General features: G+C 39.8%; 1 protein-coding gene across 7 annotated transcripts in view; it reads right to left on the bottom strand.

Moving 5' to 3' along the window:
* Positions 1–19,948, bottom strand: part of MAST2 (microtubule associated serine/threonine kinase 2) — a 363,010-nt gene that overhangs the window by 20,074 nt on the left and 322,988 nt on the right. For all 7 annotated transcript variants that reach the window (XM_030572265.1, XM_030572260.1, XM_030572259.1 and 4 more), the window contains 10 exons: positions 19,151–19,283; positions 15,775–15,836; positions 13,283–13,368; positions 9,994–10,202; positions 7,841–7,979; positions 6,372–6,504; positions 5,194–5,359; positions 3,830–3,931; positions 1,784–1,906; positions 578–687 (listed from right to left, as the gene is read on the bottom strand). In XM_030572265.1, coding sequence (XP_030428125.1) covers positions 578–687; positions 1,784–1,906; positions 3,830–3,931; positions 5,194–5,359; positions 6,372–6,504; positions 7,841–7,979; positions 9,994–10,202; positions 13,283–13,368; positions 15,775–15,836; positions 19,151–19,283 — 1,263 coding nt within the window. The remainder of the gene's footprint in view (positions 1–577; positions 688–1,783; positions 1,907–3,829; positions 3,932–5,193; positions 5,360–6,371; positions 6,505–7,840; positions 7,980–9,993; positions 10,203–13,282; positions 13,369–15,774; positions 15,837–19,150; positions 19,284–19,948) is intronic.

Consider the following 19,948-nt stretch of genomic DNA (forward strand, 5'->3'; position numbering starts at 1 on the left):
CTGCCAGGGATGGTCTAACTTTACTTGGTCCTGTCTCAGTGCATGGCACTGGATGTGATAACTTCTTGTGGTCTCTTCCAGCCCTATGTTTTTATGATGCTATGATACAGGGGTACTGTATGTAACTCTTATTAACACTAACAGGTCCACCGAGGAAGGAAGATGTCTTAGTGTTTAGAACAAGTTCAGGTCTGTTTACATGCATGGTGAACAGCATTTGGACCGCATGTGGAGCCCGTCACAAAATGGACTTGGGTTTTTATTTAGTATCAATAGTAGACCTATTTTGAGACCTCTTGAACCCCACCTGTTATTTCAGGACAACCTAGGATAAATGCTGCAGTACTACCATGCATACAGAGTCCATTACTGAAGATAAACTACTGCAGTACAGACAGCTGACACAAACCATGGTGCACTGTCCTTTCTGTCTAAAACGCTTAACTTCAATGAGTGTTAAAGACTATATGGCCCCTTCATATTATTTGAACATTGGCTTTTTTGAAGGGCAACTTATGACTTTAACCAAAAAAACCGAAATAAGACTATGATTTTAAACAAACTAGTATGCCCTTACCTTACTGAACCGTGGTGAGCAAGATGAGAACTGCCTAATTTCTACATGATCATCATCATTTGTGTCTTCATCTTCTTCTGAATCTAGGTGCTGGTACCGTTCCGAACGAGCTGTGACCAAGGACACAGACTACAGTATAATTAACCAGCACCTAGACAGTTCATGCCCTTTGAACTTTCTATAAAGTACGTCAAACAGAAACTGATACTCAGGATCAGTCTGCACACAGCAATTCCTATTTGTCTAGCTGCAAATCTTGCCTGTCGTAGAGCTTTGAGTATTTTTGATCATGAAGAATATCTTCAGTAAAACTGTGCACGTGTGCAAATAGACTTCAAATATACACACCGTTTTGCTCTTCCTATTCCTTTAAACATGCACAGACTGAGCCACGTTTGCTGCACTGCATCAGCCAGAAAGGGCTTTTTTTCAGGGGTTATAAACCTCAGTAAACTAGTGCTTATGATAGTAATGCTATCTCAGTTTTCTGATGTCCATATAAAGATCCTCTGTGACATTAGAATTCTCCCCAACAGAGGACTCATGCCATGGTATCCCTCTACCCAGCTAAGCATGCCTGGACATTTGTTGCTGTCTGCAAAGCTTGTCAACTGGGGACTGCTAGAAAATTGCCCTTCTACCCATGAGGACTGAGCTCTGTGTCCCTGCATCGTATCCCACCGTCTCTGTCCCAGAACCAAAGCACTAGAGCTTGAGGTCTAACGTGATCACCCCACTGCACTAGGGAGCCAAGCTTTATTTAACTACAGTATTTCAATGTATGAGTTAAATACGAGTTAAAAACTAATATCACCCCAAAACTGAAGGGTGGAAACATGCACGTGGACTGGAAGAGTCATCGCATCTGATGTGCTTGATCACAGCCATCATTTTAACATTACCCAGCACAGGGATGTTCATGTGAACAGAAAGAAGGGAGGACAACAAAAAAAATCATACACAGCTAAATACCTCTATGAATGAAGTAAAGAATTTCCAGGAATAATTTTCATGCAATTCTCATTCAGCTCCAAACTCACTCCTCTCTCGGGACTCAATATAGTACTTTTTACAGAATATCAATCAAATATATTTTATTAAATTGGTGATAATGATTTTCATTAAGCAATTAACTACATATAAGAAATATGGCCCACGTTAAAGATGATATAAACTCAAGCTGAGTCAGAAGCTCTTTTTCCTTACTGTCAAAGTAGCTAGTGTCATCCTCAGATTCCAGCTGTGGAATAAATTCTGCTTTCTGTCGAAGTAACCCATTCCAGTCCAGATCTTTAAAGAACCGGTGCTGTTTCACCTCAAAGGCACTACCTGAAAGGAGGGTATTTTTCTAACATCGCTCTCACGTGTCAAAAAAATGCTCAAGGCATAGGAGAAAACATGAAAGTACACTCATCTAACACACACATTTTCTGAGAATCACAGGAAACTAAACTTGGGTTCTTTGCCAGTGTTGTGCTGACAGATAAAAACTGCACGATTTACCCCCTTTAACGTAAGCACAACACACGCCTACATTGGCTGGGAAGCAGCATCTCCAGTATAATTCTGCAGTGTAAGTCTCAAGAGTGAGAACAAATTAACCTCTCAATTAAAAACCATTAAATGCTATTTTGTTCACACCAAGTGTATGTGCACAGTTTTTGACTTTGATTCAGCAAGGAACTTAAAGATATGAGTAGTTCCATTGACTTCAAAAGTATTAAAATTAGGCACATGTTTAAAAATATCTTCTTGAATCACAACCTTTGTTGTTAAACTCTGGAGTCTGAACACTCAGAAAGAAAAAAAAAGAAAGGATCATTTGCCTGTTGGGGTGTGGACATTTTAAATGAAATCACTGCTCATAAAAGGTATCAGATTTGTCCACAGAAAAGGCCTGGTATGAGAGAAGAAAAATAAGGTTTGTTGGCTGAGAGCAAGGACGCCCACTGTGGGGCAGTTTTAGTGGAACAGACTCTGTCCACCAGCAACCAGAATAAACCGACCAATGCATTTTACATATAACACAACACAACACCCTTAAGGTGGCGATGACTTTCAGCCACCACTAGTGGGGCCTGGATTTGAGCTGGTGATCTCTTTCTTTATGAAAGGCTTCACTTTACATGACTGATTCTTGAGCCGCCCAGCCAGTTAGGGTACACTTGGAAATTGTTCTCTATTTGCATTTTTAAAGGCTACATATAAATTGAGTTACTAATTTCAAATGAAATGTGAAACAAAACAAAACCAAACACAAAAAGTTAGTGAAAAAGAGAACAGTGCCATGAAGCTGTAGGGTCAGGCAGAAACTGTTGAAACTGGAGTGTCATGTGGAAGTTAGCTACATGCATCAATGGTTCCTTAAAATCTTAAAAGAGAAAGTGCTAAATTGCAATGGCTTGAATCTGACCACTCATTGCTTATATATAGTCTTAAGCACTTCACTTTTCCCAGGAGACTTCAGGTTCTTGGATTTTAGGGGATTACACAGCAGTGTATGTACCACTAAAGAGAAAAGCTGTCATTTTGTTACCTCACAAGTGCTCATCAACATGGAGGGTCACTGTCCTTGTCAAAAAGAATTTCATGCAAAATCTGTTTAAACAATATTCCGATTGAGACACAAATCCCCGACAAAGCCTGAACTGGAGCAGTCAAAATATCTGTCTAGCGAGGTTATGCTGTGATATTTACAGTCAGTCAGATTGGTGAGCAGACACCTTTTCTTCTTTAACCCTCAAAACAATGGCATTTTTCCGACATGCGCAGATTTCACTCTGATTCTGATCACTCTCTCCACAGGGACAGAGAGCTGTTCAGACCATCACTAAACTCAATGCATACTATTTTACAGCACAAAGCCAGCATTTCACAACAGTGTAGCAACTTCCACTGGCACTGTAGCTTCTTTGGGCTGGTCTACACTACGGGGGAAAATCGATCTTAGGTACGCAACTTCAGCTACGTGAATAACGTAGCTGAAGTCGAAGTATCTAAGATCGAATTACTCACCGTTCTCATGGCGCAGGATCGATGTCAGCGGCTCCCCCTGTCTATTCCACAACTCCGTTCGGGTTGGTGGAGTTACGGAATCGATATAAGGGCGTTCGGGGATCGATATATTGTGTCTAGATGAGACGCGATATATCGATCCCTGAGCAATCGATTGCTACCCGCCGATACGGCGGGTAGTGAAGACATACCCTTTTATTGCTTCTGGTTAGTCTTTTCACAAGAATACGCCTGTACCTGTTCCCAGTCTTTCTAGAGGGTTTTGACAGAGAAGTTTAGATGTGAGGTCCTGTGCATCTGGTGGTAATGCTTCATCCCCTTCTGGCCAGGCAATTTCATCTAAGGAGATAAAACAATTTGAAAAAGGCAAGTCATGAAATCCACAAATGTCTTTATACAATAGAAAGTAGTATGCTATACCATAGTATGATTTGAATGGGTTTGCATTCAGCCGCATGAGTACTTCATATAATTCAAGCACTGACATTTTCCAAAAATGCATAAAAGTTCAATATTAACCATAGCTGCTGTCAGCGCAAACGGTAATCGTTGGAACAAAACTGTAAGAACCTTAATACATATGAAATAACAACCTTTTATGGCAACACATAAAGAACTACTATGGTGCAGCTGTATTTCATGCCTACACATTTTGAGTAACAATTTTATTAATGAATTTTAGCTCTTGCTTCTTGCAAATCCTGAAACTCACTTTCCACAACATTTGCTTAAAATCCACTGTTTCGGTGAACATTTGAGAATAATCCTTTAAGTGAACACAAGCAAATCAAATAATAAAAACAGAATCAATCAATTTTTTCCAGCATTTGCCCAGCTCTAGCCATGAGATATGGGCCAATGGACAAACACTTTCACTACCCAAGGCATGAAGGTATCTAATACAACAGTCTTTATTGATGTACTTTGTTGCTTTTATAAGTTATTTTTATTACATTTCTATAGCAATGGATTAATGAGCCCTGTCCTTTATCTAGATGGGATAACCAACAACAAAATAAACCTTGGCCTGCTAATCGGCTTGTTTTTTTCAAATGCAAACACATCCCTTTCCACTCCCCACAACACTAATTTCTTTCATAAGCTGAATTTCTCCCTGCACTATGCATATTGACAGAGTTTACATACATATATACCAGGCGTTCTCAAACTGGGGGTTGGGAACCCTCAGGGGGTCGCAAGGTTATTACATGGGGAGTTGTGAGCTGTCAACCTCCACCCCAAACCCCGCTTTGCCTCCAGCATTTATAATGGTGTTAAATATATTAAAAAGTGTTTTTAATTTATAAAGACGGGTTGCACTCAGAGGTCTCCTATGTGAAAGGGTTCACCAGTAAAGAAAAGTTTGAGAGCCACTGATATATACAGATGCCATTTGGTGTATGTTAAGCAAGTCAAGAGCTTTTAGCAACTGTAGTGATTTACCAAAAAGGAAGTATGAAACTAATTCTAATACTGAACAATTAACTTTGTTTCTTATGTAGTCTTTCTTCACTAAATTACAGTCGATGTCAATATTTTCATGCTCTCTCATAGTGAACTGCTAAAGGTAACCCTTCCGGAGACAGGATAAACAAACATACCACTGATCACTTGTCCAAACAGTTCTTCTGGTGTGTCACCAAAGAAAGGGACAGAGCCAACTAAAAACTCATACAGGATAACTCCCATGGCCCACCAATCCACAGGCTTTCCATAACCCTGTCGCAAGATCACTTCCGGAGCAATGTATTCTGGAGTCCCACATACCTGAAGATGGACAGACAGAAAGGAAACATAATTTACAATCTGCCATATTTGGAAGCCAGCTTCCTTCTACCTAATTCTTTTTCCACTGTCTCAGTTGATTTTTTGAGATCAACACATCCCTTGCCACATGGAAATATTCCACAGTCAGTGACAGTCAGACTAGATAAACTTGCATAACCTGTCAAAGATCACAACATTCAGCATTTGTATGAATTGCCCAATTTTCCACCCATGGCTTCGGTGCAATTTAGAAAAGAACTTTGCTAAAGAACATTATTTGTGCAGAATCATATGTAAACTCTGTGATTCAAGTCTCAGCTTTTCATCATTCAACACACACCACAGTGTCAGGGAGTTCTACAAATCCTTTGATTCCGTCACAAAGGGCCCCAACCCATACATCAAGGAGCATGCACCTTCACAGAGATAATTGCAGGTTTAGGTTTTAAGTTTATAGTTTCATCAGTTTAACTGCATTCAGCACTTACACCACTGCATGGGGAATGGTGTATCTATCTTAACCGTGATCATCAAGTTACCTCTGTCTGCAATTTTAGGTCACAAAATCTTCTCTTATTGCAAAGAGCATTAAACACTCTCAGTCTATACCAGGGGTCAGCAACCTTTTGGAAATGGTGTGCCAAGTCTTCATTTATTCACTCTGATTCAAGGTTTCACATGCCAGTAATACAGCTTAACGTTTTTAGAAGGTCTCTTTCTATAAGTCTATAATATATAACTAAACTATTGTTGTATATAAAGTAAATAAGGTTTTTACAATGTTTAAGAAGCTTCATTTAAAATTAAATTAAAATGCAGAGCCCCCCGGACTGGTGGCCAGGACCCGGGCACTGTGAGTGCCACTGAAAATCAGCTCACCTGCTGCCTTTGGCTCACGTGCCATAGGTTGCCTACCCCTGGTCTATACACTGAAAAAGAAAAGTCTGCAAAATGCTGCGGAGATTCACTGATCCAAAGCTGTAATTTTTTAGAAAAACATTTTTCAGCTTACCTGCTTATCCAGGAACTCTCTTGCATCTTTCTCAATGTGTCCCTCATAGAGATTAGTTGTGAGACTCATCAGCCCAATTTTAGAGAGTCCAAAATCTGTTAGTTTAATGTGACCCATGGACGTTATCAGAAGACTGGGAAAAAGAGGAAGGAAATTAATTCAGTATTCACTGCTATAGTTTTGGAAAGCTAGGAAGCTTTTCCTTTCCAGCAACACAAGTGGGTCCAATAAAAGATATTACCTCATCTAATTTCTCTCTCTCATTTGAATAGAATGAGACTGTAAGATGTCATTCTTTCCATGCTTAACTGCTCAAATAAGACTCCTAAGATTAAATGCTGTTCTGGCTTTCAATCCAACATCCTTAAAACGATGGGTTTTTGTCAACTTTTGTACCTGCTGTTAGGATTTGAGAGATTGTTGCTGAATCAGGGCAGAAATACTGGTTTGTTTGCAATGCACCTGCTAAGTACGCCATCAGAAGAGCTTAGGACATACAAGGGATTATTGAACTAAACTCAGGACACGTTCTGGGATGCAGTGACTCTAAAAAAGAATTGGAGGTCGCAGTGGATAATTAGCTAAACATGAGCTCCCAAGTGTGACGCCAAGGCCAAAAGGGCTAATGAAATCCTTGGACGCATAAACGGGATTCTCAAGTAGGACTTGAGAAGTTACTTCCCTTCTGTATTCGGCACTGGAGTCACCACTGCTGGAACACTGGGTCCAGTTCTGGTGCCCACAATTCAAGAAGGATGTTGATAAATTGGAGAGGGTTCAGAGAAGAGCCACCAGAGTGATTAAAAGATTAGAAAACATGCCTTATAGTGAAAAACACAAGGAGCTCAAGCTATTTATCTTCACAAAGAGAAGGTTAAGGGGTGACTTGATTACAGTCTATAAGTACCTACATGGGGAACAGATATTTAATAATGGGCTCTTCAGTCTATCAGAGAAAGGTATAACATGATCCAACAGTGAGAAGTTGAAGCTAGACAAATTTAGTCTGCAAATAAGGCGTAATTTTTTAACTGTGAGAGTAATTAATCATTGGAACAATTTACCATGGGTAGTGGTGGATTCTCCATCACTCACCATTTTAAAATCGAGACTGGATGTTTTTTTCTAAGAGCTCTGCTCTAGGAGTTATTTTTGGTGAGTTCTTTTGCCTGTGCTATACAGGAGGTCAGACTAGATGACCACTTCTGGCCTTGGAGTCTATGAATGCATATTAATGTGCATCATGGCAGGGGGAATTACTTTTTAATGATGTTAGCACAGATTGAGATCTGAAAACAAGAAGTTGAACCTATCAAGAAAACAACATTATAAACTTAGTCTTTTCAAGACTAAATAAATGAGACAAGACTTGCTATTTGCCTATAACATCCACTGCTTTAGTTAGTAATTATACATTTATCATGGAGATCTACAACTACATATTTGAACCTGAAAGGTTCAAAACATACTTGTCAGGTTTTAGGTCACGGTGGACAATGCCATAATTGTGTAGGTACTCCAGTGCCAGCACTGTCTCTGCAAAATACATCCTGGCCATATCAACTGGTAGGGCTCCAATATTCTTTAGGAGTGTGGCACAATCTCCTCCTAGAAGTAAATTACAAACATAGCACATTGAAATGACATATGAATACTAAGCTACAGTAGCAGCAACACCACAACATTAGATCGGAAGAATTTCTACCTCCTTAAATTCTCTCTACATTAATGGTTCTTACCCTTGGTCCTGGATTCTGAACACAATTTAGAAAATAATTTTAATTTCCATAATGCCTTTTTTATTTTCTATAATTTAAATCTCTATAGTTTCTGTAATGTCTTTCAGGATCTAAACGCATGTCACAAACCATACAAGTAGCTCTTCTGTACAGAAGGGCAGCAATCAGCTGGACAAGCAGAGCAAGCTGCACAACAGCATGGGACAGGGGACACTTTTGTCAATGACATTTCTGCAAACTCCAGCTCTTTAAAAAAAGCAGTATGATGCCATTGAGGTCTATGGACAGTGAACAGTAACAGCATTTCTATGGCTTCATCTGAGATGCCACAGGAGAGGAAAGTCCACAGAATTAAATGTATCTGCTTTCGAAAGGATGACGACTAAGGTGGGTTTGTCATCCTTGATGCTGAGACTACTGAGAAATGCTCTCTCCACTTTAGGGAGCACAGGTAAGGTCTTCTTGCCTTTCTAGGGGAGCAGTCCAACTGGCTTCAGTGCAACTATTTGTTGAGAAAGGCAAGTACGATTTGGCTCAATGATTGTATAAATTCATCTTCCAGGTTGGAAAGGAATCTGGGACGGAAGTATAGTTTACACTCAGCCAGCCTTTGTGGCTATATTATTTCTTTTCTTTTTGCTATTTAAAGAATGTTGCATCACAGATTTAACATGATCCTCTTCTCTATTTGCAAATAAGCATTTACTCTAAATTTGTCAACATGTCAATCAATAAATTCTGCTTCAGCTTCACTCATTTGTCAGAAACACAATAGCCATAATTCACATCTTGAAGTTATTCAGCTAGCCCAAACACCGAAGCCGGGCATGGGAAATTAGTTCTACGCACCAATGAAAATATATTATTTACAGTAAGATAAACCTATAAAACAAATCCAACTAATATTCAAATTAAATAAATTAAGTGGAAGAAAACAGGAACTAAACAGTTATATGGAGATATACCTAACTCACAGAACTGGAAGGGACCCTGACAGGTCATCAAATCCAGCCCCCTGCCTTCACTAGCAGGACCAAGTTCTGATTTTGCCGGAGATCCCTAAATGGCCCCCTCAAGGATTGAACTCAAAACCCTGGTTTTAGCAGGCCAATGCTCAAACCACTGAGCTATCCCTCCCATAGATGTTCTTCATCAGCTTCCTGTTATTGTACAAATGCTCCACTGCTTGACCAGACCTTAACATTTCTGTTCTGGATCTTTTTAACCTTAATACTAACCAAATCACGGGCCAGATCATCCCCTCCAATAGTAGAACCCCCAGGAGAGCTCCCTGTTAGGATGCCTCTGCCGTCATTCCCCTACAGAGACCTTCACACTGTCTCTAGCCCCCCAGCAGCTTCCCTGCACATGGCTCTGTGTTTGCACAGCTCCACTGCAGCCAAGCTGTTAGCTGCAGCTCCATTGGTACCCACAGAGTGGGCATTTTCCCCTGAAAGGTACTACAGCTCCAGGCTGGACTGACTTTTCTGACTCATCTCTGCGATGTGGTTCAGTCAATCTCCACTCCCTCCCCACCATATGGAGTTCAGACCCATGGATCATCCTTCATAGTATCCAGGAACAAATTGTGTTCTGGAGGTGGCTGAGATCCTCTTCTGTGTTGGCGTGGGCAGACCCATATGTGAAAGGTCTACCAAGGTGACATCTAGAGAATACGATCTAAGCCTATTTTGGCTGCAACATTTGATTCTAGAGGGCAATGGAAGGTGACCCTACAACCTCAATCTGTAAAGCACTTGGTGATAATACAGTATGAAAGGTGTTATATATACAATAATTACTACCACTCTGCAAAATTAACATGTTTCAACAATAAACAATCAATAATATAACCAGATACTTTTCAAGCCTGAGAAAAATACCTTCCACATACTCCATAACCATGCAGAGGTGGCGTTTGGTCTCGAAGGAGCAGAACATACTGACTACAAAGGGGTTCTCAGCAAAGGTCAGGATGTCTCTCTCCACAAAGGCCTGCTGGATCTGGTTTCTCAAAATTAGGTTCTGTTTGTTGATCTTCTTCATGGCAAAGCGCTGGCGGGTAGTCTTGTGCCGCACCAAATACACAGCCCTAGAACACAACAAAAGGGTTCCAACCTTCAGTTTGGACCATTTCAGAAACAATGGATTGCAGGTCATTACATCACATACACTGATAGGCTCCTGCTAGGTTTATCTATGACTACATAAAACATCTGTCATGTCAAGTGTCGCTACAGAAGAAGAAATCTATGCTTTTCCTCAGAGTAAGAAACGGGGAAGGCTGGTCTTCACAGGCTTCTCCAAATACATAACATTCTCAGCAGAGAGACTAGCTTAGCCTTAACCAAGGAAAGCTCTCGCAACGTTATGAGATTCTTGCATACTAAAATTAAAATGGCAATTCCTCCGTCAGAAATAAGACTAGGGCCCTGTGAGATTACACCAGAAACCACACATTCCTGTCGCATTTTTGAATGTCCAGACAATAAATGAAGAATGTAGCACACAATCCTGCGTATATGTAGAGGAACATACTGTTCATCATTTCAATATTTATTACAATTACCAGTCAATTGAAAAATGACCTAAAATGAATGGGATCAGTGCAACTTCCTTCCAAGCTCTACAGGTTAAAGAGTTTGATTAGCTGTAACAACATAATGCTGCAAGATTTCCTGTGATAAAATATCCTTTTCATTTCTACCATCTGTCTGCACATCTTTATCCGCACATTCATAGTACAGTTTGCAAATAAAGTTTTCATTCAGTTAGCTTGCTCTATTGAATCAATACTTACTCCCTTGTCTCTGGAGTGGCTTGTTGTAGTCTATCTAACATAGTATCATATCAGTTGGATAAAGTACATAGTACATATAGCAAGGATATGACTTTGAGCAAACCACCTTTAGCCTTTTAGGGTATGTCTACACTACAATTAGATACCTGCGTCTGGCCCATGCCAGCTGACTTGGGCTCATGCAGCTTGGGCGTAGGGGCTGTTTCATTGCAATGTAGGTGTTCAGGCATAGGCTGCAGCCCAAGTTCTGGGACCCTTCTACCTTGCAGGGTTGAAGAGCCCAGGCTCCTGCCCAAACATCTACACTGCAATTAAACAGCCCTTTAGCCTGAGCTAGCTGGCATGGGCCAGCCACAGGGGTTTAACTGCAGTGTAAACATATCTTTAGAAGGATGTACTTGAAAACATGGGTCTACATGGAAAAGTGACTGTAAAAATGGAACTTTCTTATCTAACCAACTGGCTCTCCAATCTGCTCTCCCCTTTTTCCTTTACTGACTAAAATACGTTTTTATTACATTTTCATTTAATTCAACAAAGTGCTCCAGCACATGCTTAACTTTAAGCACAGTGCTTAAGTCCCACTGAAATCAATGGGGCAGCACAGATATACCTGAGGGTAGAATTTGGTCTGCTGAATATCACTGGTTATGATGCCACAGCCAGAAAGAACCCAAATGGCGTTTCAGAGATTCACAGATTCCAAGGCCAGACGGGACCAAGATCATCTCATCTGAGATCTCCTCTATAACACAGGCCAGAGAACTTCCCCACAATAATTCCTAGAGCAGATCTTTTAGAAAAACATCCAAACTTAATTTAAAAATTGCCGATAATAGAGAATCCAGTACACTCTTGGTCCATTGTTCAAATGGTTAATTACTCACACCTTTGACAAATTACATCTTGTTTCTAGCCTGAAACTTCCAGCCAGTGGATTGTGTTATACCTTTGTCTGCTAGACTGAAGAGTCTATTATTAAATACTTGTTTCCATGTAGGTTTTTGGACTAATCAATAACCTCTTTACCTTCTCTTTGTTAAGCTAAATAGATTGAGCTCCTATAAAGCATGTTTTCTAGTCCTTCGATCATTCTCCTGGCTCTTCTCTAAACCTCTCAAATTTATCAACATCCTTCTTGAATGGTGGACACCAGAACTGGAACCAGTTTTCCAGCAGTGGTCGCACAACTGCCAAATACAGAAGTAAAATAACCCCTCTACTCCTACGCAAGATTCTCCTATTTATTTATCCAAGGATGGCAACAGAGTCATACTGGGAGCTCCTATTCAGCTGATTATCCACGATGACCATCGAATCTTTTTCAGAGTTACCGCTTCCCAGGATAGTCACCCATCCTGTAAGTATGGCCTACATTCTTTATTCCTAGAGGTACATATTTACATTTGGACATATTAAAACACATTGTTTGCTTGCCCCCTGCTTACCAAGAAATCCAGCTTACTTTATCGATGACCTGTCCTCTCATTACATACCACTCCCCCAGTCTGTGTGTGATTGGCAAACTTTATCAGTGATGATTTTATGTCTTCTTCCGGGTCAATAATAAAAATGTTAAATAGCGCAGGGCCAATGACCTATTCCTGTGGGATCCCTCTAGAAACACACATTTGATGATGATTTCTTCTTTACAATTACATTTTGAGACCTATCAGTTAGTCAGCTTTCAATCAATTTAACGTGTACTACCTTAATATATCTGTCTAGTTTTTTAATCAGAGTGTCATGTGGCACTAAGTCAAATGCCTTACAGAAGTCTAAGTATATTACATCAAACTTGTCATCTCAAACTTTAAACTATGGGTTCTTTGGGTGGAGCTGACAGTTGGAATTTTAACTTGTAAACTGAGCAAATCTGTTAAGATACAATGAAACATTAGGAAATTTTTACACAGCAACACTTCACAGTGCAATTACACTTTAATGTCTAGTTTTAATAAGTGTTGAACTTATGTCTGGGTATGTGGTGCTAACAAACAAATGCGTTTTATTATTATATAGTATTTCTTACAGGAAAGAATAATGTAAACAAAACATAAACTACATGACACCATACCTCATAAAGATAATTTCCTGGATAACATGTCATACCTCAATTATAACCTCTCAAATGTCACATTAACGTATCGTATATGAGTATGTTTAATTTTATCCACATACCGTGAAGGCGAACTTAGAAGAAAAAGTTACAGCATAATAGGGCTTGAGGTCAAAGTTGTAGTGTAATATAGCAAGCAGCTGGCATGGGCATATCAGGAATAATAGCCTGAAAGGCCTAATTCTTTATCAGGTGGCTTGACAGCAACATCTTCTTGAAAAGCAAAATGTTAGACACAAGCTGAAAACCTTACCCATAAGCCCCGTTGCTGATTAGCTTAATGTTCTCAAAGTCCTCTTCAGAGGGAGTTTTCTTTGACTGTACAGGGGCCCCGCGACTCTGAAAATCAAGAAGGGATGTTTTTTTCTCTGTAATTCACCAGAAACTAGCCTACTTTTAAAAAAATGTACTTCCAAAAAATTAGCTGCTGCATAGAAAATATGAAAATCATTTAATTTTAGTCCTGAATTTACAGAAAAAAACCCAAAACTATTTTCCTGGAATGTTTGTTTTGTAACTGGAAGATCTGTATGTATGTGTCTCAAATATTTGGTGGCATAATATATTTTATATTTACTCCTTTCCCTTGACATGATATTAGAAATGGCTGCCACATTTAAACCACTATCATACTGAAATCTTCTATTTAATTCTTCATATTAAATACATTACATTCTGATTTCTATAAGATTATAGATCCATTCCCCTTCTCTGGTAGCCTTCTAATATCCTTCTGTTGTGTAATGAAGGATATTTATTTTTTAAACTACTATGGAACTCAGAGAAGCCTTTGCACATTGACTTTCTGATAATGCTCAATAGCCAGCCAGGACCCACAGTATTGATGAAGCTGAACTATTTCTAATAACAATATATGTTATGCTTTTTGAGTTACTTCCACCTGAGGAGCTCAAAATTGACAGACACTGAGGCAGAGACATCAGGTGACTTGCTCAAAGTTACAGAGGAGGTCTGTGGCAGAAATCGGAACAAAATCCAGATCTTCTGAGTCCCAGGGTCATCCGTCCTCCTAGTTTTATTCTTATACTAATCAGGATATTAGCTGAGAAACGTTGAGTTCCTCAGCAATGGCAAGTCATGTTTATATTCTCTCATTTTCATTGAACACTTCCAGCACAGATCATTTTGTACTGTATGCAGTCATACTACAGACAAGCATAATTTACTTTATGCTGTAGACTGCAGTGGGATTTTCAAAGTTCCTAAATTATTTAGAAGTCAGTGGGACTTATGTTCCTAAATTACTCAGGGCCAAATCTACAAAAATACTTAGGTATTGCAAGGCTTAACCCCGAGGTGCCTTGCCACCTAGCGGAATCCAATCCTCAGCCCTGAGTTATGCACCCAGGCTCCCCATTCAATACATGGAGAGAGTTACCTGCCTCAGAAGCCAGCTAGTGGAGCGGGGAGCTGCCTAAGCTAGCCAGGAGTGAAATACAGAGGAAAGGTGCCTAACTAATGGGCCACAGAGAGGCACCTCCCTCTGCTCGGGATTTTCAGCTGTGAACCCCTTTACTGGAGTCAGCACCTAAGCCAGGTCAGCCGCTCTGGTAGCCTGCACTCTTGAAGCTGAAACCCAGATCTTTCACAAGAGAGAGACCCCAATGTCATTATACCCAACAGCTCAGTGGTTAGGGTATTCACTAAGGATACAGGAGACCTGGATTCAAGTCTCTGTTCTGGACCAGGGATTAGAATCCACATCTCCCGGAGTGCCCTAACCATTAGGCAAGGAGACATGTATTCACACACACACAAATTCCTGACCTGTATTGTTTTGTGACAGGTATCATGTCTTGGGTAGACTCTGAGAATGCCTATGGGATCAGGTTCTGCTGGTCAGACAGGTAGGGGCAAGTCTAGTTTGAGAATCTCCTTTCAGCACTGCTGAGGCTTTGGCTTCAGCCAGGGCTCTGAGTAGTTCGTTAGCTGTGGAGGCACCATCAATGCTTAGGTGGCTTTGCATGTGCCGACTGGTGGAAATTTAGGCACCTTGAGGACTTGGGCACCTGTAGGGCTAGGTGGCAGCTGAACAGTGGTTTTAAGGATGTCAATGGCACATAAATGGTGGATATAGCTGCCCAAGTACCTTGGAGAATCTAGCACATAGGCACTTTTGAAAATTCCACCTCGCATCAACATGTAGTTTGCATCCCTTGGAGTCCTGGAGCTCCCTCCCTGCTCCGCCCAAAAAGCTGGTCTTTCCCTAATAGATTTTTTAAATATATTGGCATTTTTGTTACACAATCAGAGAGAAACCTACAGATCTAAGAAGCCTGGAGAGATAAATGGCTACATTTTCCCAACAAATCATTAGTAAATCCTTGTCTTGGGAACCTAAATTCATTCCCCAAAATTCTTTACCTATGTCAACACATTTCTTTCCTTAGCCCTATTTTGATTAATGGTTGTAAAAAAAACCCGTTGACAAGCACCTTGATAATTCCTGTCTACATTTGTTTGCCTCTATCAGTTGCCCAGTTATCTTTAAATACTTCTTTACTGTATTTACAGAGCTCTGTCTCAGTTGCTAGAAGCATGCAAGTTAGCTTTTTAAAGTATTTTTAAATCATTTACCAAATATATGTTGTTAAAAATATTCAGTGTGTTGTTATATACATTGTATTATAATCCTGTTTTCCTAACAAATCTTTTATCAATGTATTAGACTGTTTCTTTCTAGGGAACATATAGGTAGACAGCACAAGTACATTGCTTCTTTACCTCAACTGAATCATCTGTTTCTGGAGTGTCTGGACTGTCATAGCTATTCAGCTGGGCCATTTCTGCAAACAACAAAGAACGACTATTTATACCGGTCTCAATATATAATCTGTTTCTATATTGCAAAGAAACAGTATTTTAGGAAGTATTTTAGATGTTAGAAAAGCACATTTCTTCCTTTCCTGCAAAAATGTTATACTATTACACAATAGTCACCTTTAAAATCTTGCCAGTTGTTTTAGGTAATGCCTCATACAAAAACAACCAATTATCCTTACCTCAGTATTTTGTAGCATTCGACATATTCCCTACCATAAGGATAAGGAATAAATACAAATATTAAGGTAATGCTATTAGTATTTCTCCAGCAAAATCAGCAATTTGTTAAGGGTAAGCAGTGTGCATCCGCACATTTAAGTGCGTGCAGGTATACTCGTCCCATTAGGGCATGGAAATTAGATTTCTAAAAATTTTCTTGTCTCTAGTTGACCCAATTCTGCAATGTACCAAGTACCCTCAAACCATGGGGAAGTTAGTGGGAGTTTAGGATGCTAAGTTCCTTTCAGGAGTTGTGAAGCACCTCACAGGATCAATCCCACATCCAAAAGGCAACAGGCTAGAAAGGGTATTGGTATCTAGAAGAAATCTCTAAATGGATATAACAAAATCACTGACATTTCTACAGTTCCATTTTGCAGAAAGAACATGAGGCACCTTGACACCTTTGCACAATTTTTTATAGGAAATAAGTAAATGAAAGGTTCTTTCCCTCCCTGACAGGGATCAACAGAAACGTCACTTTATATCAGATTTCAACAGATACAATTAATTAAATTGCATTCAGTAACCTCTGGTGAACATTTTCCTAAAAAGCTGTTCATCTGGTGTTACTTGCCAGCCTGTCACTCTGCAATTCTGACAAATATTGCAGAAATCAAGGTAAAACTGTTTCCACGAGAGAAAAAGAAAACCAAAGTTCAATTGCTGCCAAATTCTGTGGCAACTTCCAGTCTCTGTGGCAGGTTTTATTGTTGCTAAGACAAGCATGGAAGCAAAATTTGTGCCAATAAATATCTCAAAAGAAAAGAGATTAAACGATGTTAAAAAAACACGGAGATGAAATATTTAATTGTGCAATAACTCACTGATTTCAAAGATTAGATTTTCTGGGGCTCTGTGCCCAGGAGCATATTAGAAAAATCATGAATTTTACCATGTAGAACACTGAGGTCTAGAGGGGCTGCCAGACCTGCTCAGCCTCTTCCAGATCACCCCTAAGGAATGGGGAAGGGGATAGAGTAAGAGCATGTGCTGGACAGAGATGGCTGGCCAGGATGCCCAGAATGTCTGGATCATTTTATTTGTACCCTAGTATAATGATAATCCTCAATTAGTAAGGATCCTTGACATTTAACCCAAAAAAGGCACTATAATTTGACGAACTCTCTCAAGCTTTGACAAAAGAGATAGCAAATACATTTTCAAGATCTTTTAAAAATTTGCCAATGTTAATATAACATACAATATTTTTAATGTCTGTATATATAAAATATACTGTAAATTATCTCCCTTTACAAAAACAGGTTTTTTGAAACACGGTTCAAGTTAGCAAAAAAAACCATAAATGATTAAATGCCTTTTGGGGACTAGAAGTATAAACTTCTGCATCTAGATCCATGGTTCTCAACTGCAGCCTGCCTGCAGCCCGATCGGCACACAGCTGCGACCCACGTGACATCTTCAGGGTCAAACAAATAGTATATAGATTGTGTGGATGTGGCCCACTGAACAGAGAGCTGCATAAGCGGTCCACAATGATAAATAAGTTGACTACCACTGATCAGGATGAACTCTCAGAAGTATAGACTATACCTGTCATATGAATTTATGGTAATAACTCACTGACATCACATTTAACAAATACTCATTCTAAGTATATCTATTAAAAAAACCCGAATATCTACACTATTCATTGGAGGGTTAACAAATGCTTCATACAACATGGCAACGCTTTTGCAGTCTGTAATGCTCTGAATTACCCAACAAGGGAACAAAACACCTTCCCACTCTCAAACTTCCCCAGCCTCTAACCTCTCTCTCCTGTCTCTCCCACTGCATCCTGTCACCCCTGTGGTTATCATCGAGACTGTAGGCTCCTTGGGCAGGAATTGTCTGTACTTTTTTGCCTTGCAAAGCAGAGAACATATTGTTAACGCTGCAAAAATGATAATAGTCCTGGCCCCTCATGCAAAGCTTGAGTAAACAAACTTTGCTCCTCGCAGGACCAACACAAAAGCTAGGATAATAGACTCCTCTCCAACTTCCAAACTGGTCAGTCTGTGTCTGTTAATACAGTCTCTTCAGTGAAGAAGCATCTGCAGACTCCTGCACTACTCCGTCCAAAATGCAGGGATTGTGGCCAACTGATCCACTCAGACAATGACTCTGCTACTTCCCTGCACCTACACACAGACTCTATGGCTTTGCGGCATTCATGGTGGGGGGCTTTGGAATGCCCTCATGAGGTCCCTCTGTGTAATGGAACTGTGCTGGTTGTGCTGCAAATTGGGCCTTTTTATGGCTACTCCACACCTCAGGGATTTCACCACAGAGTGCTTAGAACAGATTAATTAATCCAGAAATATGACTGTTCCATGGAGCAGGAAAGAACATTAAGTGTGGCAAAGGAGAATTCTGCTATATGTCCAGTGGGTTTTACTCGTAACAGGGCTTTTCACTGCACACACCCACTAATCTCATGGAGAATATTGCAGAACGCCAGGAAACATTCTAAAGAACCAGACTTTCTGAGCAAATGCAACAGTAAAAATAAAACAAATAGATTGTCTGAGCTGGCAGAGAAGTAGTAAAATATAACAGTATTCAAAGGACAATGTCAATGTACAATCCAAAAGTCAGGTTCAGTTTTTGGCTTTTTTTTTAATAAAGGCTAACAAAACCTAATCAGAATTCAATTTAAAGTACTGTTCTTGAAATTTCAATGAAAATTTTGATCTTAAACATTCCTGTATTGTGCAGGAAAACTCAACAACGGAGCATTTGGCAGTGCCTTTGAATCATCAAGTGGATCTGCTATAAACAGCACATTACAAACAAAAACAGAACTGAGCAGTCTAGTTTCACTGTCAAACACCAGAGCATAAATGGTTAAAAAGTAACACAGAAAGTAACAGGTAATTAGAAGGGGAAAGGACAGTTTAAATTTCGAGAACAGCAATAGAGGACGAGATAAAAAAGGGGCATGTGAATTAAAGGGAAAAAAATTCTCATTTAACAGAGCGACCAGTGAAGATGGCTCATATTTGATATTTGGAAAGGCTTTTAGCCCAAAGGATGCAAAGTAAAAAGTTCTCACCCTCCAGGGGATCCCGGGTAAGGCCCAGCTGGCTGATAATGTAACGAGGAATGTCGCATTTAATTCCTTGCCCTTCCTTGGCATGACCTTCGGCAGCTTCTAACAGATGGTAGAACTCTTCAGGATCAAACTCCTAAAGTGAAAGAGTAAGACCAGAGATCTGAGTGATTTGATTCCAAAATTAAAAGAGAATTTGTTGTTGTTTTATTGCCCACAGAGAAGGAGAGGAAAGGCACGGTTATTGTTAAGCTTTAACATCTAGCCTGCTCAAATATATCCAAAACTGATTCCAAGGCCCAATGATGCTGCAAAACACCTTCAGTCACAAGTACATCAACATGATGAACACGGCCTCCTACTCTAGAAAAATGTAAACCATTAGATGTATTCAGAGACAGTGCCGGATGGCCATATGCTCAGATCAGCTGGCCTTGCCAATGAACAGAGATAACAGAGATGGTAAGAAAACATTTTATAAAACAAAAGTTGGCAGTAGAGGATTTATGCAGTAGGTCATGATACCTCAAATATTTAGCTTGCCCCAAGTTCTTATGTTGTTACAATCCATGATGTACACTATAGAAACAGAAGTTTTGAGGTGAGGAACCACGTGAAGTTTTCTGCCATCTCAGCGTGGTAAAAAGATGAATTAAGCAACTCAACAGCAAGCTCCCATCAAACTTAATTAGCTGAACAAAACATTCTACGAAGGCACTAATCTTGCTTCAAACCATGTTGCATGCAGTTACGAATTTTAGTATCACAGAAGATTTCGTTTCTGTTTGTCAAACTTCTCTA

This window comes from Gopherus evgoodei, chromosome 8 (genome assembly GCF_007399415.2).
Source record: "Gopherus evgoodei ecotype Sinaloan lineage chromosome 8, rGopEvg1_v1.p, whole genome shotgun sequence".
NCBI classification, from domain to species: domain Eukaryota; kingdom Metazoa; phylum Chordata; order Testudines; family Testudinidae; genus Gopherus; species Gopherus evgoodei.